Raw genomic sequence first — 24,930 nt, 5'->3', positions numbered from 1 at the left:
AGAGAAACTGTTGTAAAGCTTTGCAAGCTGAGGTTGGGCTCTGTCCCTTCCCTTGAAAGTGATCTCTAAAGAGGCGACACAGGCAGGCCATGGTGGTTCATGCCTGTGATCACAGCACTTTGGGAGGCCAAAGTGGGCAGATTGCTTGAGCCCTGGAGTTTAAGACCAGCTTGGGCAACATAGCAAAACCTCAACTCTATAAAAAAACACAAATAATAATTTTAAAATTAGCCAGGCATGGTGGCACAGCTACTCGGGATTCTGAGGTGGAAGGAGCTCAGGAGGTCAAGGCTGCTGTGAGCCATGATCATTGTGACCATGCCACTGCACTCCTGCCTGGATGACAGAGTAAGACCCTGACTCAAGAAATAATCATAATAAAATAAAGTAAAAATAAAGACAGACAGCCAAAGCTGCCGTATTATGTGCCTGGCTAGAAGCAGGAAAATGGTAAATATCATTGAAGAGATGAAAAGTTAAGGAAAAAGTGAAAGGAACTACACTCAGTTAAATGGGGGGGGGGGATAACAATTTTGAAGACGTTAACTCCAAGATTCTTAAGCTCTTGAGCTCATCTGACATGTTGGGCCCTCTTGTAAGGTATATACAGAGGTCGTCTCATTTAACTCATGACATTATGGTGTGTAGTTTATTATCACTAAATTTAAAGAGCCTAAAACTGAAGATTCTAGAAGTGAAAGTTATGCCCACAGTCATACTGGTTATTAGCAGACTGGGATTCACTCACCACCATTTATTGGAAGTTTATTAGAAGCCTGATAATGCCTTTTACCTGCAATATCAATTTTATTCCTCACAGTCACCCTGCAAGGAAAGAATTTTATTGTTCCTATTTTTTAGATGAAGAAACTAAGTCTCCTAGGTTTCACCCTGCAGGTTAGATAAGAAGGCATTACTCCAATGCTGACAAAAGATGATTTTCAAGGCCCGGACCCCAGACACTAGCCTGGAACTGGGGTCACTGAGCATTAAAATTATTGCCTTAAAGGGTGATGTGTGTTATTTCTCATGAGGAAAAGCCTCAGAGCCAACAGGGTAATACCCTCTGACCAAGAGAACATCTTTTTCCACTCTGCAAAGCACTCAGACTCCCAACCTTGGACACACCTACCTCTGCCTGAATCTCTACCTGAACCTAGGTCCAGGCTATCACTCTGACCTGTCTCTGAGTCCAGAACCAATTGTGGTCTGAACTAGCAAGCACGCAACCGTGGAATGGCAGAGTTGCTGTTTGCGCTCCGGTCTGTCCGGGTCTTTTCAGTATCTTATCAGACCGCATACCCACTTTTCCTTTTCTTCTGGAAATGTCAGGAGTAAGGCCACCTTTGCACTCCTTCTGTACTTCCTTCTTGAATAAGAAATAGACTGCATTTTGTGCCTAGGAGAGAAAGGCTAGAGAGGAGTTTAATTTTTATTTTTGGAGAATAGGAGACTAAATTTTATAGTTCCCAAATGTTTCTTCTTCTCAGAATGCAGGTACTCAGGGCTTACCCCCAGCCCTATACCCCTCAAAGGCATCCCCCCCTGAGTTTCCCTGTCACCCTGCATTTTCCCTCTCAGGGCATCTGACATGCCATATTGCTATTGATCATGCATGGCTTCCCTACAGACTATAGTCTCAGGAGGAGCAGGGGCTGTATCTATTTCAGCATTGTATCCCTAGGGTCCGGTACTGCGTTTGCAACAAGGAGGTATTCAATAAATAATTTTGATGAACTACCAAGCACATATATACAGTGTTGAGAATCAGTGTCCTCCTGACAGGGAGGATGTACATTTAATGGCATAGTTCCCCCAGGAGGGACACTTCTTTATTCTGGGCCAGGACAGAAAGACTCAGCCCAGGTCCTTTTCTGCATCTAATGCCATGTGCCAAAGGGTGAGGAGATGTCTGGAAGAGCCTCAATGATACATCTGAAATAGGTAGACAGGTCTTGATTCAAATCCTCACTCTTACATGTCCTAATTGGACAGAGTAGAGCCAGTTACTGAGTTCTCACAACTGTAGAAGCACTTCCACCATTGGGAAAAGTACATGTTCAGAAAGAAACAAAAGTTCAAAAAAATAAACAAAAACCTAACACTCAGGTGATATTTATTAGATGCCAGGAATGTACTGTTACATGCTACATGTACTATATACTGCAAGCTGTTTAATCATCATAATACCATAATATGGGTACTATCTTTATCCTCCTTTTACAAATGAGCAAATTGAGATACAAAAAGGATAAATATTTACCCAATTCACATGACTGGGAAGTGGAAGAGCCAGGATTCAAACCAGGCCATTTGGTTCCAATGTCATTATTCTTAACCTGTACACTTACTTCCTCTATCCAGATGATAGGGAATGAGCTTGAACTTAATCAGCAGGCCCTTGAGGGGGCTGATGTCCTGTCTGCTGTATCCTAGATATGACTTTGGACAGATTACTTAGCCTCTCTGAACCACGTAATTTCCTCATTTTATCTTGGGGATAATAAAATGATATAATGAATAACAAATTAGATAGAGCTTTAAAAGCTATAAAGCACTTTGCACATACAACTATAAAGTAGTTGCTAACTGTTGGACACCAAAGAGCCTTGAATGATGCAGTGAAGTGCTTGTCTTAGATGCTGTGGTCCTCCAGAAACAATGAGAAGTTTTTCATTAAAACACGGAAGGATGGGCAGATGGGTGGACAGATAAATAGATGGATGATGGATGGATGGAGAGGTGGTTATTCAGTATTTTAGAAGATATACTTCAATAAGAAGACACTTAAAGGAAATGTGCAAGAAGCAATATATTGTCATACTCTTGGATTTGGGAATTCAGTAGCTGGGTGGTGAGAATAGGGATCTGGTCCCAGAAGTTCCACTTTCTAGGGGCTTGAATTTGGGTCTGCAACTTTACCTCTCTGAGCTCAGTGTCCTCCTCTGTCAAGGACTTATTGGCTTGTAGTGAGTCCACTTAATTCTTGTAATGAGAATTAAATGTGATCCCAGACCCAGTCGTGGTGGTTTATACCTGTAATTTCAGCACTTTGAGAGGCCAAGGTGTGAGGCTCACTTGAGCTCAGGTGTTTGAGACCAGCCTGGACAACAAAACAAGACCTCATCTCTACAAATTGTTTTTTTTAATTAGTCAGGCATGGTAGCACATGCCTTTAGTCCCAGCTACTCAGTAGGCTGAGGCAGGAGGATCACTTGGGTCCAGGAAGTGGAGGCTGCAATGAGTTGTGATTACACCACTACACTCCAGCCTGGGCTACGGAGTGAGACCCTGTTGCAAAAGCAATAATAATAATAATAATAATAATAATAAAATAAAAAATAAAAATAAAATAAAATAAACGTGATCCCATAAAGAAAACATCTGGGCAGGTAGGAAGCGGTTCCCCCTTCCACAACTGGCTGAATCCTTTGATGTTTCTTGTTGTATCAAAATAGTAGGAAATTGCTGGATGCCTACTTTTTGGAATTAATTTCCTGAAGTGGGGGGAAGGCATTCAGAATAAACACCCTATGTTTTCATCCTCTTGCTTACCTGCTCACAGGTGCAACTGGTGAGAAACATTCCCTTCAGCAGGGGTCTTTGTTCTGCAGCAATTAAAGGCGCCTAGCTAATCCTTCTGCTTCCCAGATGCTCTTGGAGCCGGCTATATTTTTAGCTCCTCTCTTTTATAAGCCTCACTCTGAAGACATCTTATTATTCATTTCAAAACTTGACAATTTCTATCCCTTTGTCCCTCACTGCATTATGGTACACAAAGGAAGAACGTGTTATAGCAGTTTCAAGCCAAGTTTTGCTTCTGCTCAGTTGAACCCAGAGCTGGGAGGGTTTCTTCTGGCCACGTCCCCTCGTGGCCTCATCCCCTCATGGCCCTAGCCCCTCATGGCCCCATGCTGGGTAACTGCTGTGTCACAAGGACTCCCTCACTCACGTTGTCATTTGTCTCATATGATGAAATGTGCAATTATATATTGTGTATAGGTACACTCAAGGGGGCCACAAGTGCTCCTTTGCGTACACAAACCAGCAGTTACAGTGCAGTTCTGGAACAAGATCGTAGCATGTAGAAATAGTAGAGCTAAGATAAGCATTTCTAGCACAAAGATAAGTCATTTACACAACAAACATTTGTTACACCTGGACTCCAACCTGGGCTACAGAGTGAGACCCTGTTGCAAAAACAATAATAATAATAATAACATAAAAAAATAAATAAATAAATGTGATCGCATAAGAAAACCAGGACATGTGCTAGGTGAGGGGATATATTTTGCATAAACAGAGATGTTATTTCATCATGGGATATGCTTTGAGTAACTTTAAAATTAACATATATTAAGTACTTACTGTATTCCAGGCACCATGCTAAGCATGTTGCATGTGTTTTCATATAATTCTTATGTCAATTCTGTAAGGGAAAAGGCCAAGTCACAAAAAACAGTAAGTGCTCAGTTCAGCTGTACACAGCTTGTGAGTAGAAAGGCCAGGCTTCAACTTCTGGCTCCAGGGCCTGTGCTCTTAATCACCGTTCTTCATCGTCCCTGTCCTCCTGCCTGGCTGCCTCAAATGCCAGGGTCACAGTAAATGAGACCATGTATAAGGCACTTGTGGCCAGGGCCTGGGCTTCGCACTGTGGGTGGAGCTCTTATAGCCTGTGTGGTGTCCAAGATAAGCACAGCTGGATGTGAGTGAAAGCAGCGAAACAACCTTAAGGGAACTGACTTCGAAACAGAAAACCAAACACCGCACATTCTCATTCATAGGCGGAAGCTCAATGATCACAAAGATAGAAATAATAGACACTGGGGGCACCGATAAGGAAGAAGGTGGGAGGGGGCCCAGGGTTCAGGAATTACCTATGGGGAACAATATTCACTCTCTGGGGAATGGGCCACCTGAGACCTAATCCCCACCACTGTACAATATGTCCATGTAACTAACATGCATGTGTACCTTCTGAATCTAAAATAAAAAATGGAAGAAAAGCAGTGGAACAGATCTTATTTAGTAGCTACTGGCAGTGGAGAAAGAGCTGAGCTCCATTCCAATTTGTGCAGAGAGGCCTGGGTATTAAAAGATAATGCAGGAGAAGGAGGGAGGTTAGTGGGGGCTTGGGCCGAGTTGGGGAAGTGAAGAATTCCAAAAAGCTGGAGGAGGGTTGGTCCATGTGAAACCCACCTGGGTTTGCTAACTGGCAGATATCAAACTTAGGTCCCTACCTTCCCCTAGAGCCTGGGAGACGGGGCCTATCTTCAGGTGTTGGCCACAACACACAGGAAATGCTTTTGGCAGCTTTGAGTTTTCTTAGGCAGGCACTTTAAGAAAAACTAGGGTCAGCCTAGGGATGTGACCTTGATCGGTTAGAAAATCTGGTAGTGTTTGTTCACGTCTCTCTAGGCCAATGTTGAGGTCTAGTTAAAAAGAGGGCTCAGAGGAGCCGAGTAGGATTTGGTCAAGGAGAGAATCTTTGTCAGAAGTGCGTCCCACTTTCCGCGGCTGGTCTGTTTTGTGATCCTTGCACCAGCTTTACCAAGTCAGCAGGTCACTGACATTCTCATACAGATTCATGACTGGATGCTCAGACAGGTTAAAGGTAGGTGTATAAATATTAGGTCATTGCAAATTGGAATGGAGAGTCCTCTCAGCAAACAGAAGGCAGAGATAAAAAGAGGCCCAGGGAGCACAGAGTGGGGGCAGCCAACTCAGCTGGGAACGGAAACCCTTTCAGGAGTCCTGAAGGCTTATCCCTGAAATCCCAATAGAATCCTCAAAGTGGCATGCTCAGGGTTGCACATTTGGGCTCTGGCCCATGTGCCTCTTCACATTACAATGGGAGATTGTTCTGAAAGTGGTACAGAAGGGCTTTACAAACAAAATCACGCCTACGCCCTCTCAACAGCTAACCCTAGAATCCTTCAGAATTCCTTGAAGTCACCTCCTTCTGCCCTGACACCTGCACCTGCTGCTGCCCATGCCTTGCAGTGTACTTCTTTCCTTTTCAACCTTGGTAACTCCTTAGCAATTGTCAGTCAGCCTGAGTGCCTCTTCCTCCTGGGAGCAGAGCTAACTGCCCTGATTACGTGCTCCTCCAGCCTGGTCTACGCATCTCCATCTCTCGGAGAACTCCCTATGCCCTATTGCAGTTGTCCGTGCACCTGATTGTCTCCTGCAGAGTGTGTACCCCTGGAGGGTAGAGACTGCCTCTGGCCACATGTGTTTTCTATGCCCTGTGCTTCTGTGGCATCTAATCCATAGCAGGCCTTTGGGGATTGTTTTCTAAAAGGACAGTGAATGAAAGAATCAGGTTATTTAACTGTGTGTTCAGGATTCTTTCTGGCCCTCCCAAGTCACTCTCAGTCACTTACACCTGTCAAGTACCTGAGCTTACCGTATAGTCTTTAAGGTGCTACCCTGAGGCGGCAGCTGTCAAACGGGGATGCCAAGGTACAGCATAGGTCTGTGGCTCCTCCAAGGTAGAGAAGAAAGTGGAAGAGTCGAGGAATGCTCTAGACCCATCCCACACTGACACACATGCTTACTCATCAATTTCACCATAAGGTAACATAAAGCCGTATGTATTCGTTAGGAAAACACATTCAGTTGTCTCCAAAATCCACCAGTGCATCAAATTAAACAAAAAGCACATCGTCATCACCACCCCATTCAGGTCTGCTTCATACGAAAGAATCCTTATCGCCTGTTGCTGAAGAACTGTGGAGTTCTGTGGGTCACAGATTGAGGCCTGGGAAACAGGAGTTAGGCAGTGAGGGAACATCTTCAGCGTTCATCTTCAGCTCACTATCATTTTGCCTGACCAGAGAATCTGCTGCTTTTACAGCCTAGGGCAGAAGAGAGATCACCCAGGTCCAGGGCCCTTGAACCCTTCCCTCCAACAGAGAAAGCCAGACTCATTTGCTAAACACCTGTGAAGCACACTCCCTGATGCTTCAGTTGAGAATCTCTTGGTGTACCATGTTAGAGAGAGACTTGGGAAGTGGCTCCCATGCAACGGGCACCCAGGTAGGAGAGATGGCTCAGCTCCCCATTCTCCAGCCTGAAGATGGACTCTATTTGCCGAGTGGCATGCAGGAAGGCTTAACTGCTACAAAGATTGACAGCAGAGTCATTAGAAAGGAGCTGACCATTTCAACCACCCCAGGTTTTTAACCTGGCCTTCAAAATTCTACATTCCCTGGTCCCTACCTGTCTTGTCAACTTCAAAGACTGCCACTCTGGCTAGCATTTTATGCTTTAATAATCCCACACTGATTGCAGTTCCCTATACAACATGCTGCTTTGTAGCTCTGCAACTCTTTGTTGTTCCTCTGGATAGAACATCTTGATCCCCACTACTCCCACAGTCAGTATTTTTATCTAGTCAGTTTCTATTAATCGACTCACTCAGGTCTCTATTCCTACCTTTAAGATTGTATGAGCACAGCCATCGCTTATTCACTCAATTAATGCCCCCCCCAAGTGTTGGACACTGTGCTAGGTGCTGGGAATGCCATGGTAAGCCAGAAATGGATACAGGACCACTTTCCTGGTCTCCACAGTCTAATGAAGGAGATAAATGCTAACCGGGTAATCATGCCAAGGAAGGGATCATTCCAGACTGTGGTGGCCATTAGGAAGAACAGGAATGGGTTCCTTTGAGAATATTAACTGAGGCCCCTGACCACCTGTCTCTGCTGTAGAGTGTGAGCTCTTCGAGGGCAAGTGTCTTGCCAGTGCTGTCTTTGTATCTCCAGCACCTAGTACAATGTGTGATGGTATTACTGGAACAAAGAGGATGCCCCCTTACTAGAACTGACTTCTAGGGTGAATCAGAGCCAGGCTAGCAGCTAGCAGTGTTTGATGCAGAATGATGGGTGAGAAACAGCCTTCCTTGCATCTGCCCTCACTTGGGCGCAGCTGTCTCTCATTCTGGCACAGAGATGAAAGTGCCTGTCAGGAAGGAGGAGAAGGAGGACAAGAGGGCAGACAGCTGGGCAGAGCCTGGTGATCACAGCTCTAAGGGGACAACCTGAGGTAGGAAAGAATGGCCATGCTTGGCATCTAACTAGCTTTCAGCCTCAAAGCTGAACTTCACCACTGATGGGAAATTGGGCAAGTTGCTTAACCCCTCTGAGCCTCAGTGTTCTTATCTCTAGCAGGAAAATGGTAGAACCGAGAGTAAGAATTTGTTCATTCATATCCATTTGCCCTCTGAGACCCTAAAGTAAGTCGAAGGAGACAGCGACAGGATGGTGTTTTGTGCATTTTCAAAAAGGGGAGCAATTTTGTGCTACTTTCTTTTACTGGCAGTTCATTTTCCAAGGCAACAGCCTAACAAATCACAGGGCCAATTAGTGCAAGGGCAACAATTGATCCTTGTGCTCAGAGAACTCAGCCCCACCACCTTCATGGCTTAGTGGTGTATTTGGGGAATGCTGCCCAGCACTAAATGGGAATTAATTGGAGAAATGCAACTTTAAATTGCATGACACTGCACTACACACCAAGCTTCTGATTTAAGTAGCAAGATCTCTCAATAAGAGGGAAACAAAATGGTGTGCTATTCTACATTGAAAAGCAGAGCAGAGCCGGAAGCCTTCAGCCCTACCCCCTCATTTTACAGATGGGAAAATTGAGGTCCACTGAGGGAGCAGAGATGGGACAAGATGCCTGGGATTGTCTTGGCAAACTCCTTAAACAAAGGGATTTGGAGATAAAAATAGAAAGATGACTGTGTTCATTTTTGAGGGCTGCTTCGCTGAAGTACTGAAAACCGTGTGACTGAAACAACAGGAATGCATTGTTTCGTAGTGCTAGAGAACAGAAGCCCTAGATCAAGGGATTGCAGGGATAGTTCCTTCTGAGGGGTGTGGAAGAGAATTGGCCTCATGCTTCCTCCCTTGCTTCTGGTGGTTTGCTGGCAATCTTTGGCATCCTTGGACTTGTGGACATATCACCATAATCTCTGTCATCATCTGCATGCAGTGTTCTCTCTGTGAGCATGTCTGTATCCAAATCGCCTTTTATACGGACACCAGTCATACTGGATTAGACGCCCACTCTTTGTCAGTATTATCTCATCTTAACTAAACACATCCACCATGACTCTGTTTTTAAATTAGGTCACTTTCTGAATTGGGACTTCAACATATGAATGGTGTGGGGGGGACATAATTAAACATGTAACGATGACAACTTGCAATGAGCTAGAGAGCAGCTACCATTTGTTTGGCACCCTTATGTGCCAGGTAGAACAGTAGGTACTTTTATCAGCATGGCTGTTTTTAATTTTCACCCTGATTTAATGACCTTAGAGATGGAGACACTAAGGCTCAGAGAAGCCAGGTGATTTGTCCAAGATGTCAAAAGTAGCACATAGATACGGATTTAAGGTGCTGACCTGTGTCTACCCAAAATCATGTCTTTCTTCACCACCCTTAGAAGCCATTATTGACCACAGCCACCACCTGCTATCTACCTCATTTTATAAGTGAAGACATTTACAAATGTCTTGGAATCCCAGCCTTCTCATTCCTAATCCAGGATTCTTTCCACTGACTGCATTTTAGTCAATTTACTTTTTTTGCAAGTTTCTGTCTAGCATGCAAGTCATCATTGTGACCAAGACAGAGGTTAATTTCAGACTGGTTACAACACAAAAAGTCATTTTCCATTAAGTATAATGACCTCATTTCTGCAGTGACTTGTGGCAAAACAAGCTTTTTCGTTTCCATTTAACCACACTCATTTGCCTACTTGCTACGATAATTTTATACCATGAGCTAAAATGTTGAAATCATTGGTTACATTACTAAACATCTCCGATGGTTATTAGGATTCTTCATGCAGAAAGAAACAGAAATAAAAATAAGAATTTTAGGAGAATGAAAATATAGGTCATTAAAGTACATTTGAAACTGAATTCAACTGCACAAAGGCTGCCTGGACTCTGAAGTCAGTCATACTTGTCAGCAGTCCAGAGTCTACCTAATCAGCTGTGTGGTCTGGGACAAGTTACTTAACCCTTCTGTGTCTTGGGTACCTCAGTAGTAAAAGTAGGGGAAATAATATGTAAGGCTGTTGGGTGAGTGAAATGAGAAATAAATATGCAAAGTACCTAGCACAATGCCTCGCTTATAGTAGGAACTCTCTGAATAGTATCCCCTTTTTTAATATCATGCAAATAAAGTCTGAATCCTTATGCATGTTTGGAGAATCTTCCAAGTTTGGGATTTTTCTCCCAGAGATTCAGAGGTATAAATTGTTCCCATATTTATTCAACCTGAACTTGTACAAATAGAATGAAAGGTTCTGACTGATGTTTATTTATGTTGGCCGTAGAAATGTACGAAGGAACAAAGGAACTGACAGCTCTAACTTGAAGCACTTCTGAGCATGTGTGTCTTCTTAAAGACCCCCTTATGCTTTGGGCCAGTGGTTGATTGAGGTGAAAGTGGCCTTTTGTCTGTAGCTGACTTTCAATTAAGTCATTGAAATGTTCAGTGCCGTGGTTTCTCCTGTTCTCAGGAAAAGGGAAAGGTTATAGAGGTGGAGAAAGATTAATTAAAAAATTAATGCTAAGATTAATTTTTTTCAATTTGTTATAAAAATATTAAAACAGAAAACTTAAAAAGATAATTCTAAAACTTAATCTTTTCTGTATCTGCTCTCTCTTACTCTTTCTCTGTAGATGTGTTAAAAGATCAATAGATAAATAGACAGCTAGATAATAAATAGCTGTATTAGGTGTACTTATAGCTATTGGGGTTTCATTCCTTCTATGCCTTTTAAGCAAACAGTGCTAGGAATACGCTTTTAAAAAAATCACAAGTTTCTATTGATATTTCCAATTTAAGTTTAACTTTATAGTATTGTTAACTTTTTTTAAGATTTGTGTCTAGCATTTCTTTCACTGAAAATGTTGCTAGTGGCAATGTATTTATATATTTGCTTTATCATAATATATGCCCAAAGAAATTTCAAAATTACAATCCCAGTACTAATTAGTACTTCCTATAAACCAGGTGTACACTTCAGTGTCAATGAAACTTGCTCAAAGCCCAGGTCAGCCTTCTGCTACCTGGACAGGTCACTTCTTCTGAGCTGGTTTTCTCCTGTCTATGATAGGGATAATGATGATTTCTATATTGCTCGTAAGTCTCTTGGTTACAAGTGATAGAAAAAAGTCACCTCAAAAAAAAAAAAAAAAAAAAAGGTCTTAAGCAACAGAAGGAATTTACTGTCTTAACTAAGAACTGTAGGGTTAAATTTCCAGGAATGCCAGGATTCAGGTTCAGAGATGACATCACAAAGTTAGAAGCTCTAATTCTCAGGTCTTATATTTTTCTGGCAACTTGAATTCTCACTGACTCTCTTTCTCACCACGCTTTGCCTACTTCAAGACTATTATCCTGTCAGCTTCCAGAAGGCCTCACCTGAGGAAATCACTTTTGGTGCTGAACAGCAAACAATGCAGTCATTGGACTGAAAAACCTTAACTCAGTTGCCTGGGGTGGGGGGATTCCAGTGTTAAGAGCCCAATTATTACCAGGTAGTCTGATAGACACATTAAGTGTTCTTCCTTTCATTTGCATCCCTATTTTATAGATAAAGAAACTGAGGTTCAGTAAGATAAAGTGACTTGCCCATGGCCGCAGAGCTATGGAAGAATTCAGATCCTTCTATTATATTGCATGCCCTCTGGAAATAGGAACAGGACTGCACAATGTACAAACTATTCTCAGTGCTTAACAAAACAAGGAATCCCTACCTCACACCTACACACACACACACACACACACACACACACACACACACACAGCTTTAAAGAACCAAGACTGCATTCTACTCATCTCCATACCTCCAGGGCCTGGTGTACTCTAGTACCTAAGGGTTTGGGGGATGGATGTGAGTTCATGAGAGAGGACAGCTAGTCTAACCTGCCTCCAACTGTAATTATTCTGTAGCCACATCCAGGCATGGATTTTAATTGAACCCCAGTGTTAGGAAACGAACATTGAAGCCAATTTCCTGGTTTAAGGTGATTTTTACTTCTCCTGAGCAGGAATCTGCTTCGTTGTCACTTTGGTGATTGCTAATTGATTAAGCACACCTGGCTCCACTTTTCCTGTTAGACAAATTTAAGCCCAAATCCCAAGTCTGGATGCTCTCCTAGTTTTAGGCGAGGACTTCATGCACATCTCTCCAGATCAGTATGTATATAACATGTGCTTAGAGGACTGTTAAGAGGAAGCTATCTTCTATAATGGTTGGTATAATATTTTAAAAGGAGCTAAAGAAATGTTGAGAACAAAAACAACAAAAGGATATGAGTATTTACTGAATCCTCCCTCCTCATTGTAATTGCTGAGGAGATAAAGGCTTAAGGAGAGAAAGAGGTACAGAACCAGTGGGGCTGGAGGGGGTTGGGGGGCACACTTGGACCCAGGATTCTGCTGACAGATCCATTCATTTAAATTATTCATTTCAGAAATACGTAAATACAAATTCATAGTGGCAGCAATTAGAATGGTGGTTGCCAATGTCCAGGAGGAGCAGGGAATGGAGAATTGTTGTTTAATGGTACAGGGCGACAGTGAAAAATTTTCGGAGCTGGGTGGCAGTGATAGTTGCAGAACAATGTGGGTGTACTCAATGCCAAAGAACCATATACATAAAAGTGGCTAAAATGATAGAAAAATTCAGTATATTTTATTACTACCATAAAAATACAGATGTACAGAATCCTTACTGTATGTCAGACACTGTGCTTGATGCTTAGGATAAGAAGACAAAGGAAAAAAAATGATTGCTGCTTTCCTGGAGCTGCCTCTGATGCTAGAGATAGACACTGACCAACTCATCCTCATATGCATATCAGGAAATGGAGGCATTCCTTCCCACCCTGTCCCACGCAGAAAAGTCCAGGAAACTGAGAGGACTTGTGATATGGGAACCTGGTCTCTGTTAGAAAGTCAGGGAAGCTTTTGAGGAGAAAGGGCATGTGTGCTGATATCTGAATGGGGAGAAGGAGTTGAGGTAGTTGAGGTTTCTAGACAGGTGGAACAACCTGTGCAAAAACCTGAGGTGTGATCATGGCACATTTGAGGGACTGGAAAATAGCTGTGGTGGTGAGAAGCAAGGGATCTGTGGAGAGAGATACTGGGGAAGTGGCCAGACCACACAGGGGCCTTTCAGGCCCTGGCCAGGATTTTGGTCTTTATCCTAAGAGCAATGGGAAGCCTTTGATGTGTTTTAAGTACTAGAAAGTCGTGATCAAATTTGCCAGATTTTTTTTTCTCAATCTCTGCACCCTGAGGTATGACTGCCCGAGGAAGGGCTAGAGAAAGTGGGTGAGTGGGACTGAAGCTATTGCAGTAATTCAGGCAGGAAAGGAGGATTGTGCAACCTGGCTTCTGCCAGTGGAAATGAAGAGGAACAGAAGAAATGCAAGACATTTAGGAGGTGAAATTGACAAGACTTGGCTATGGGGGATGAGAATGAGGGAGACTGAATGGCTTCAAGGATGGCTAAATGATGGTGTATGCATTAAATTCAAATATGAAAGAAGAAAAGCAACTCATGATTTTCTTTTTTACATAAAACATTTATTGTAGGGTACAATGTACATTATTGGGTGATGGATACACTCATAGTTTAGACTTCACTACTATGCAATATAGCCATATAACAAAATTACATTCTACCCCTTAAATTTATACAAATAAAATATATATTTATTTTAGCAAAAATTAGCATAAATAAGCAAAAAGTCAGATTTTTAAAAACCACTAGTAATTCTACCACTCCAGAAAAAACTTTTGTTATACATACATACATATATGAATATGCATGCTTTTTTTCAAAAACAGGATCATACTGAACATGCTTTTTTGTAATTTTTTTTCACTCAACGGTAGGTTGTAAATATATTTTCATAGTAAAAAATACATATTTTGACAAGGCCATTTTTCAGTACTGCATATTATTGCATCTTACAGTAACAGGCATTTCTTTCAACCAGTCAGCTAATGTGCTGACTGCACATTTCTAACTTTTCACTATTCTAACAGCACTGCAAGGAACATTTTGTATCCAGGTCTTTGCCCACATGTTACTTTATTTCTGGATAAATAATTAAAGAGGAATTATAGGGTCAGTTTATGCCTGTGTTTGAGGATTTGAAACATGCAGCCAACCAGTTCTCCAGAAAAGTTGCACCAAATCACTTTCTCATCAGTAATAAAAGTACTCATAATAGCTGACACTTGCCAGCCCTTATAATGTGCTTTGGAGAGTTCCAATAATTTTATATATACTAATTTATTAATTCCCATAACAGCACCATGAGAGAGATACTAATATTTTCCCTGTGTTACATGTAGCAAACTAGTAGCACAGGAAAAAATTCTGTCTTCTACACTTTGGTCAGCACTAGGTATTAGCTTTTTCTTTTTTTAATTTCTTTTAGAGAAAAAAATGACATCTAATTTCTATCTGTTCTATTTTATATGATCCAACTTAATATTTTCAACATTTGGAATGCCATCTCATTCTTTGCATTATACATACACAAAGAAAATAAATCTGAGTAAATTAGAGCGATGTGCCCACAACCACACATCTAGTAAATGGTAGCACTTAGCTTTGAATTGCATGCTCCCTGACTCCAGAGTCCAGATTTTTCCTTCATTACCACATTGCCTCTTCAGCTAGAGACTCTGTCATTTGGAAATTTGGTCTTGCCCTGGAGTAAAACCTTCTAGAAGATTTCAGGATGCCAACCCAGGAAACACTTCATTCTGACCCGCTCCGTTTAGCATGTGATGATGGGGTGCCTGGGGGCTGGTCCAGAGGTTGCCTCCCAGCCCCATTGGCACAGTGATGCAGCAATTGCATCCAAAAATATGTTAGGAAAAAGAAAGGCCTTTATAATGAGACTGGGCCTTTGTCTTGTGAGGTTTTAACTACTGTAATTTTCTGTAGTGTGAAGTAGTGTATTTTTCATGTATCTATTTTTATTCTGTGTCTATCTGCTTGTCTGCTTTTTTGTTTTGTTTTGTTGTTAACTCACTTGATTCCTGGTGAGTATTTTTCTTCTGAATAGTATTGCCTCAGAAAGCACTCACTCTCATAAATACACACACATATACACTAATAATAGTAATATAAAGGTTAAATAGGATAGAATTCATTCTTTAAAAAAAAAAGCTAATGGAAAAATCTGCAACAGATGACTTTCTAATCCATACTGTATTTAATTGGCTGTATTGAACCATACTACAAATTAAGTCTTCTCTGTAATTTATTCTGTCAGACGGTAACCCTCCAAACAATTTGATACTTCATTTAAACATTGGTAAATGGCTCATGGAAATACAAAGAAAAAAAGATTTAATGATGATCGGATAAGAAACCCTCTGTTCATAAATGAATCCTCTGTGAAATGTTGTGAATTAACCTGATTCAATCACTGAACATGTATTAGGCATCTACCTTATGTAGCACACATCTTAAGATGGCTTGGGTCCTTCCTTCCTGCCTTCCTCAAGTATTACGTAGCACTTACTCTTCCAAAGGAACTGTACTAGGAGCTGGGGTAATATTGAGACAGGACAGATAATGGATCTTCCTCTGACGGGTTTAACATCCCAAAGTGGAGAGAAAACATGTGCACAGATGCTCTCCACAATGTCCTATTCTTGAGACCTAGGTGCCTTTGCACATTCAGTTCCTTCTACCTAGAATGCCCATTTCCTCTTATTTTCTAGAGACTTCCCACTTATCCTTCAGGACTCAGTTCAAGGTCACCTTCTTTTGTTTAGTCTTCCCTGATTCCCTTTGCCCATTCCTACCCCAAACCTATGTGACATGCTGGGCACACCCTTAATATAAAGCTTGTCCTGTTATATTGTGATTGTTAGTTTCTTTGCCTGCCTTTTTTATGAGATGTTGAGCTCCTTGAGCAAGGGACTGAGTTTTAATCATCTGTGTAACCATAGCCTTAGCAGGATACCTGCAACATTTTAGGTACTCAATAAATACAAGTGCTTTGAATAACTGGGCAAATGGATAAATGTGAAACAACGTTAAGGAGTGTGAATCATCCTGTTTGGAAGGACAAATACAGTACAATAGGATCTAGGGATGGGAATTATTACTAAGGGAATAGGGTATTGGGGAAGGTTCCTTGGATGGGCAAGATGTTGGAGCCATGCCTTGAACATATAACTATACTATTATAGTTATATGAGTGACTGAAGTGTAGGTCAGGGGCTCTGCAGAGAAAACCATGTGGGAGATGGCGCAGGAAAGTGCACAATCCAAAGAGGGGGTGATGGCCTGATATGGTGGCTCACGTTAACCTAGCGCTTTGGGAGACTGAAGTGGGTGGATGGCTTGAGTCCAGAAGTTTCAGACTGACCAGCCTGGGCAACATAGTGAGACCTTATCTCTACAAAAAGCTTTTTTAAAAAAATAGCTGGACCTGGTGACACAATCCTGTGGTCCCAGCTACTCGGGATGCTGAAGTGGAAGGATTGCCCGAGCCCAGAAGATCAAGGCTGCCTCCATGAACCATGATCATTGTGATCGTGCCACTACACTCCAGCCTGGGCAAACCCTGACTCAAAAACCAAACCAAACTAAACAACAACAAAGAGGGGTGACAAACTCTTTGGCTTGCTTGCAGTGCAGGTTACCTCATGGGAGGAAAGTCAGACTGGATTGAGAACAGATGCCTGGGTTGTCCTTTGACTTCTTTAGTGACAACTTTTATCCACAATACAAGGAGTTCAGAATGGGAGGGATAAATGAAGCTGTGACAGAGACAGGGTGTTTCCGAAGGCTCTACCTTTAATGCCTGCTTTGCAGTACTTTAATATGTAGACTAAGTTTCTCCAAGACAATAACTCTTTTCAAAAGGAAATGTATAAGAGGGACAACCAGAATGTGCTTTTCTTCCATCCTCTTCCTCCCACTCCACCCCCATATTCTCTGGTTGTTATCCCTGCTTTCTCCAGAACAACCCGTGATGCCCCAGAATTCATCACACAGACTCTCCTGGGATGACACAGTTCTCGTCTCCTGAACCAAGGGCTGCACCTCACCTTTCTGAACTTGGCTGCTCAACAGGAACCAGAGACAGCCAGTTCCTGACAGTAAACTTCCAGGTCATGCTGTCTTGACCTTTTCCTTTGAGATCTCTGTAGCTGGCCTTTTCCTCAAACCTGATTCACAACCTTTCCTGGCCTCAGATACCTGCCAGAATCTAGAACATTCTCAGTTCTCTCCCCTTGCCAGTTCTCTCTTTCTCTTGCCTTCCTCATCTCAATTTATTAGGGGATCATCTTTTTGTGGTTGGATGAGGAGTCAAAAGCATAGGGAAAAGAGACCTTGATTCTACAGAATCTGGTTTCCTTTTTCCAATGTTTTGTTATCCCGAATAGGAAAGATGATGCCTGGGTTCAGAACTGGCCTTTGAGCTCCTGCCAGTACAGTCTCTGGCCCTCAGTCCTTTCAGAAATAAACTCAGAGCTAAACTATATGATGTTTAAAGCTCCTTTTGGCTCCAACTGTCCTTGATTGCACTGATAAAATCTACTTGAAGACATGGGGCAATTTTGAGGCTCAGTGAACAAGCATTTGCACAGTGCTCTGACGTGCAAAAATGAATGTGATAATACAGCTGTGGGATTAGCAGAATTCTAATGTATTTGTATTTCCAAGTATCTATATTATGTCTGCATGGTTAAGGTTGGAAAGAGTAGAGACATATCCTCTCACTGACTGTTAGTTTCCAAATAAATAAAACACATTCAGAGCAATCCTTTTTAACATGTCATAAAATTAACTATGGGAAAGGATAATGTTACAAATATCTTTAAGCACTTCACGCACTCACATACACATCTACACTTTGCAAGGCAATATTAGGTATCATCAGGCATTAAAAATGTTTTGATTTTAAAACACTTAATGAGGGTTCCCAGATAAATTAAAACATCTCCATCTGCTGCCTTGCATGGTAGGCGATATTTTACCATTGCACAATCATCTCCAAATTTAATTCCACCAGGAAGACTTCTAATCGCACTTTAATTTTAGAGCAATATTCTACTTGGCAATCAATAAGACACTGTCGTCAAACATTGATTTAATAGGAAACGTGGATAACATTCTCCACATTATACAGAGAAATACTTTCAGGAAAGAGAGAGAAGGAGAAGAACGTCTTTGTCTCCCATGTTTTTCTGATACATATCATTCCAGTGCACAATAGCCTATAAATCAATGCCTCCATGTTGTGTGAATGTAAAACTCATCAATTTTACATCATTAACGCCATGAAAAAGCTACTGCTCTTTGAGCAGTTTTCCTCTGTTAGCTAAATATGTCCTCCTAATAAAACAAAAATAAGTGGATTCTGATTATTGTATTAATAGACTCTTCCTTCTTCACCAACTTTGTGTCAAGATCCATTAGAATTATACAGTTGTTTTATTGTCACTTGAGGGACTAGGATGATTGGGCAGTAAAACTACCCTTCAAAGATGAGGATCCATGGGCAGTGGACAACCTGGACAGAATATAAAGAGAGAAAGGGAGAGAGCATGTGTTCTAAGAGTAATCAAAGAAGCTATTGAATGGTCAGACCTTGGAAGATTAAGGTGACACAGAAAAGTTGGCTGCAGCAAATTATTTGTAAGGTCAGAAGCCTGGAAAGATGTCAGTGGGATGAGGAATGGATGTTTTGGAAAGTCAGTGGTCTAGAACTAAGGCAATGAAAGCCAGAGGCCCACTGTGCCAGGATACTAGTTTTCTAGTGGAAGATCCTAATGACTTAGAGGATATGGGAAGATGGAATAAAAGCTTAGAGATTATCTACTCCAGTGGTTCCCAAGGTCTTCATAACTAACTGCTCCTGTGTTACATTTCTTCCTCCCTCCATGGACTCAGTAATGGAGAAACTTTTGTCTACTAGAAAACTGCATTTATAATCATTTTGTTTTCCATTAGGACTATTTAAACCTTAACTAATTTCCAGCAAAAGAATATGCTCAAATATGAGCTAAAGAATATGATGACACTAATCTGAGATAATTCCAAGTAAACTTGACATTTTCATTGGTATGCACAAATAAGTGTATAGACTTATTAGGAATGATTATAGATTTCTGTTTAGCTTTCTGAGATTTTGAACATTTCTTGAGGTCCTTTTTTATTATCTTTAATGACCTCTGTAGAGCCAGGGCTTTGGGTAAGGAGCCACTGGCCTGGTACATACCTCCCACTTACTAGAGGACTAAACTGAGATGCAGAGAGGCACAATGGGTGCCTTCTGTTTGCGCAGTGACTAGAACACAAACCTCTTGATACCCAGTACATTGATAGAATCTTTATAAGGAATTTAAAGGTACCATAAGCTCCCGGATACACATATATGGCCTTAGAAAGTATTGTTGGAGGAAAATTGCCTTAAGTAAGTTTAATATAGGAAAATAACCATACAGATTACCATCACCTAATAGGATGGTTGAAGCTCAGATAATAAAGCCAAGAAGGTCAATGTTAAAAGATATTCAAATTTCTGTTCATCAGTCTCAATTTACGTTAGTTCAGCAACTATGGGCCAGGCATAGTTGCTAGGATAACAGAAAGAAGGAAGACAGAGCCTGGTAGGGAGGACCGACAAGGGATGGTGCAGATATATCCAAGAAGGAAGGCCTGTGAAAACGGGGGTGGGGAGGGGACACAGTGAGTAATATGTGAAAATCCATCAGGAGTTTCAATATCACTAGAGACTCAAGTTCTACGGAAACACAGGGGGGAGGAATTATTTCTGCAGGGAGAAGAAAGGCAAGGCTTGCTCAGGGGAAGTTTCACACAGGTGGTGCTACTTCAAATGGCTAGTCAAAGATAAATAGGATTTGGACAAGTGGATAAAAAAGTTGATATTACAAACAGAAGGACCAACCCATGAAAGGCCTCAGAGATGTGTGCGGTCCCACCGCTATAACCAAAATTGTGACTTTGACCAAAACAGAGAAATGCGCGAATTCCTCAACACCATCCATCACCATCTGCTGGAAAGTGTCGGCATCATGTGAAGCTATGGTTCTATGAATGCCAGTGACATCCTCCCCTGGAGTTGTACAGTGTACATCTTCCACCACAACACACAGAAGCCCTGGGTATGTAAGTCTATTAACTATCGAGCTAAAAGCTGGACTGGGCTGTGTCATGAAAAAAAAAGATCAAACAGAAGCCTGCCCGCTGAATTCAGCTGACTGGCTCTAGCAAGCTGAATGAAGCCACCGTCGCAGATGCTCATTCACCATATGAACAATCCTGTGTTTCTCTCTGGCCACAGCATTAAGACCATGGAGGGAAGACTCCACTTCTCAAGGGCAGGCACAGCTCTTTTTCCTTCCATCTGGACCAAACAGCTTTTCCAGAGCCCTTCAGGCCTGTTCACACGTAGCTAAAACATATCTCTTATTGATCAACAGCTCAAAGGGAAAGTCCCCTGAAATATGCTCTTCCTTTTGTCTCTGATAGGCCCTTCAGCATCATCATGCTGTTCATGAAATATCCTATATCGCAAAGGACATCACAGATCACCGGGCCTTTGGATATGTGTGTGGGAAGGAAGGGAATCACAGATTTGTGGCCATTAAAACAGCCCAGGCGGTGAGTATTCCTAGCCAAGGAGGGCACCTTTCCTTGGAGCGCTCAGGGACTCGGGGACGGGACATTTACTCTGTTGGTTTTCAAAGGCCCACTCAGATGTATGACAAAGCAATGCATCGCTACCAGAAGCCGATGCTCAGGTTTCCATCTAGAAAAGATAAACAGCTTTGGAGCAAGGAAACATGCTTATGCCCATCCAGTTTTGCTTTTTCTCTCTAATGGTATTTCCTAATGACTAATTATTTTCCTTTCTGATTAAGCTGGATGGAGGCACAGTATATAAATAAGTTTTCTTGTGCTCCTAGCCTCATTTAGAAAGAAAATAAGAGAAAACAAATAGCTGTTTTGCATAAGGCCTGCCCTATTTTTATTGTATTCGAAACCACTAATAAATAAAAGCAATGCCTTTTATGCTTATGATTATTATGAATCTGCAAATATAATTAGATGAAGAAATGAACTTTAGCCTAGATGCAATTTGCTAAACCAATATAAACAAGGTGGAACTAATTAAGAATAGAATGCTTTCAGTTTAATAGAAAAGGAAGGGCTGTGGGTTGTAGCCGCAAAAAACAAAAATTGGTCGCTGCATCTCAGTACCATTCCCTTATTAATGCGCTTTATCACCTTTCACTTCAGGCTGAACCTGTTATTCTGGACTTGAGAGATCTTTTTCAACTCATTTACGAACTGAAGCAAAGAGAAGAGTTAGAAAAAAAGGCACAAAAGGATAAGCAGTGTGAACAAGCCGTGTACCAGGTATACCTGTGAATTTATCCTTGTGCCAGAGATTGGGGCTTCAGATAAAAACGGATGTGAAAACTGACAGTCAGGTCTTCTCTTCCTGTTGCCAAGTAGAAATAAACAAAGATGAAGTATTCCTGTGTAAATTACAGGCACCTAAAGCAAGCCATTAGAAATACTCCCTTAATCTCTGAAACTCTAGACATGTGAGAGAAAATGAAATCTTTAATCCAAAGGAAGATTTCAGGGGAGGAGGACTAAAGATACCCAGTTGCTTTTGCTCTTGTTAGCAGTGGGTGTGGGGCAGTGGTGGCTACAAGGGTTTTGACTTTTCTGTGTGTTTTCTGCCTTAATGATCCACCAGCCTCTTCTGCCCAGAGCTGGTTTCTTTACTGTCCTGTGATTTCCAAATACAGTCTCACATCTCTTCCTTTATGTCCTCTGCTTCTCACCCTCCCTCTCCTAACTCTGCGGTAGACAATTTTGGAAGAGGATGTTGAAGATCCTGTGTACCAGGTAATTTCTGAAACGAGTCGGGGTTTAATGTTCAGGAATGGCGAGGCCTGTGCCACAGCCATTTTGTCAGAAACCTGGAGAATCCACTGACTGCAGAACCTGGAGAGGAACCAAGATTATTTCCGAGGGTGAGGCTGCCAGCCCCTCCAGGAGTGAATTTCCATAAAAACTAACAGAAGTTTGGCCAGCATCAATACCATGGGATTCGGAGATCCGCTTTTCCCTTCTTGCCCCTGCCTCAGCCCCCTCCACAATCTGTAAAAGTTTGATCCCAGAGCTGAATGTTTTCAAGAGTCTTTTGAATATTCTGAGTTCATTAGAGAGAATGTGAATAAATGAGGCAGCTTCTCTGAGTTAAGAACCAGAGGTAGGAACTGACATTTTGGTAGCATTTGAGCACACAAGCCCAAAGCTTTATAGGCTGTAGAGAGGCTATGAGGTAGTCTCTCTGATCCCTGATGGGGCAGGCTGACCCTCTGATTACCTGGCTCATGCCACAGGGGCTGTTGGAAGGGAGGAAAGAGTGACACTAGAAATGTCTCTGCCTGTAGCTTTCTCTGGACTCTCCTCAAGGTCTGCAACCCAGGGGTGGTTTGAGAGATGACCTCTCTTGAGGTCAAGTATGTGCTCTGTTCAAACAGAGATGTACAATGAAGGGAATAGACAGTCTCTCCCTCCCCTGTGCTTATTCCCAAGGAGAAAAAGAAGCCAAAAAAAAAAAACCTTGACTTTGAACACAAAAGAAAACCTTGAACTTGAAATCAGTTTGCGTAGGTATTATATATGTGTATGTCACATATGTATTTTATACAAATGCATATTTACACAAAAAGCTGGTACTGCTACGATGAAAGTAAAATACTGTAGATAACTTAAAGTGAAAAAAGTATTTAGTGTACATGGCTAAAAGATTGTCAAAGATGCACTTAATGACATATCCTTGTTTTAGAGAGGTGAGTGGTGAGGATTTTTTTTATAATATGATCTTCAGCACTTGGCTAAATGGTTTGCAAGGGATTAAGAGTAGTATTCTTTTTGAAATGTCTCTAGAGTCTAAAACATGCAACTGGAAAATTTGGTTTTTAGAATTTAAAATGTAATTTTTAGCATTTTTCAGTATTCAGAATATAAAATAAGGTAGTTTTATGAGATGAGCGAGTTTGGGGCTTCTGTGCCCTGCAGAGCTGGTTTAGGATCTTGAGCCTTAGGGATCAAAGGGAGACAACTTAGCTGTAACCCACGGTTTACACAGTTTGGGCTCCTGGGCATTCCCACGAGAGCGTTCTCACTCAGCAATACCAGCATATTGGACATTACTGATACAAAATGCCACTGAAGACATCGTCTCTCCAGAAAGATCTGCAGGGACCCAATACAACCATTGCAAAGGACTGACCCACAGACCTTTGCAGTTTTCCTTAGAAAGGGCAGGAATGTGCAAGGCACATTTTATTTCAAGAATCTACTTGTGTCTATAAGGTGTTGTCTCTTGTACCTGCTTCTTTGATGCTCACTGTGATTTGTATCTTAATTTCCGAATGCTTTTTTTTTCCTCTTTCTTTTCACCTCTGACCTTTCCTTTCTGGCTGCTCCTGTAATAGTACATTGTGTTTGAGGCTGGACACGAGCCAATCCGTGATCCCGAAATGGAAGAAAACATTTATCAGGTATAAAATTGCTTACCTCTCTTACCATTACACCCCTACCAATAAGTGCACTGATGAGTCTAGAGTATCAGGTCTTTTTTGGTCATTCCCAGCTTGTTAAAATACCTCTGAGTGAATCAGTTTCTCATTCCCCTGCAATTTACCAGTAGTTTTCATTCCTTGTTGATGAAATATTTAATGGCCAGTTGGGTACAGTGTTTTACTTCTGAATGAATCTTAACTATTTTAAGTAGAAGCAAAAATCAAACATTCCATTTTGCTAAAGTATTATATTGGAGAGCTGCTGTCCATCATATAATAGAGTTCTTCATTTCTCAAAAGAATGTGCTCATCAACTTTCTTTTAAAAGCCAACTCCACTACTGAAAATAAAGCACAGCTTTAGTTTCAAATGCTCTTTGAAAAGAACATTGGGAATGTGAACTGAATATAAGAAAGTATAGCTAAAGGTTTCACCTTGCCTCAAGGACAGGTCAACTAGTATTCTTAAATGTCTATGTGAAGAATACTGAACACACTTTTAAATTCATTTCATTTTCATGAGGACGTTTTAAAGTTGGTATCTGAATCCCGTTTTTATAGGGGGAAACTGAGACTCAGAGAAATTGAGTAGTTTCCTCAGGGTGTATAGCTGATTGGAGTCAAGATTCAAACTTGTCAGGCTTGTGTGTGTGTAAAGACAAACAAAACCCAGGCATCTTCTACCACAGAGTTGTATCAAAGCATTTGAGAGATTGAAGCATAGCAGCACATCAAATTAATATACAACCTGCAGGTTTTCATTCATTAAAATTGTAATCCTGGCTGAGCTTGTAATCCCAGCACTTTGGGAGGCCAAGGCAAATGGATTGCCTGAGCCTGCGGGTTCAAGACCCACCTGGGCAACTTGGCGAGACCTCATCTCTACAATAAGTAATAATAATAATAAAAATCATCCAGGCAAGGTAGTGCACACCTGTAGTTCCAGCTACTTAGAAGGCTGAGGCAGAAGGATCACCGGAGCCCAGCAGGGCGAGGCTGCAGTGGCAAGGAGTGTGCCACTGCACTCCAGTTTGGGTGACAGAGTGAGACGCCAACTGAAAAAAAAAAAAAAAAATTATAGTCCTGATTTGAAATATAAATGTCATGGGAGAGGGAAAAAATTTAAAGTATTCAATGAGTGGTTTTAATTTTCTTAATTTACTTAGTTGTGTGGCCTATTATTCTGTCTTGGGTATGTATTACTGTGTAATAAAACATATTTTCATTTCTATCATACACATAGACTTCTACATGACCAGAATATGCCAACAACT

The 24,930-nt window shown here is 41.5% G+C and overlaps 1 protein-coding gene across 1 annotated transcript in view; it reads left to right on the top strand.

The window, feature by feature from the left end:
• Positions 1 to 20,577: 20,577 nt before the first annotated feature.
• Positions 20,578 to 24,930, top strand: part of DAB1 (DAB1, reelin adaptor protein) — a gene marked incomplete at its 5' end in the record, with an annotated part of 75,942 nt that continues 71,589 nt past the window's right edge. The window contains 4 exons of the mRNA XM_021709969.1: positions 20,578 to 20,709; positions 21,349 to 21,468; positions 21,931 to 21,969; positions 23,571 to 23,636. Coding sequence (XP_021565644.1) covers positions 20,578 to 20,709; positions 21,349 to 21,468; positions 21,931 to 21,969; positions 23,571 to 23,636 — 357 coding nt within the window. The remainder of the gene's footprint in view (positions 20,710 to 21,348; positions 21,469 to 21,930; positions 21,970 to 23,570; positions 23,637 to 24,930) is intronic.

Source organism: Carlito syrichta, unplaced genomic scaffold (genome assembly GCF_000164805.1).
Source record: "Carlito syrichta isolate Samal-C Ts95f unplaced genomic scaffold, Tarsius_syrichta-2.0.1 Scaffold287800, whole genome shotgun sequence".
NCBI classification, from domain to species: domain Eukaryota; kingdom Metazoa; phylum Chordata; class Mammalia; order Primates; family Tarsiidae; genus Carlito; species Carlito syrichta.
This window is presented reverse-complemented; position numbering and strand designations above follow the sequence as displayed.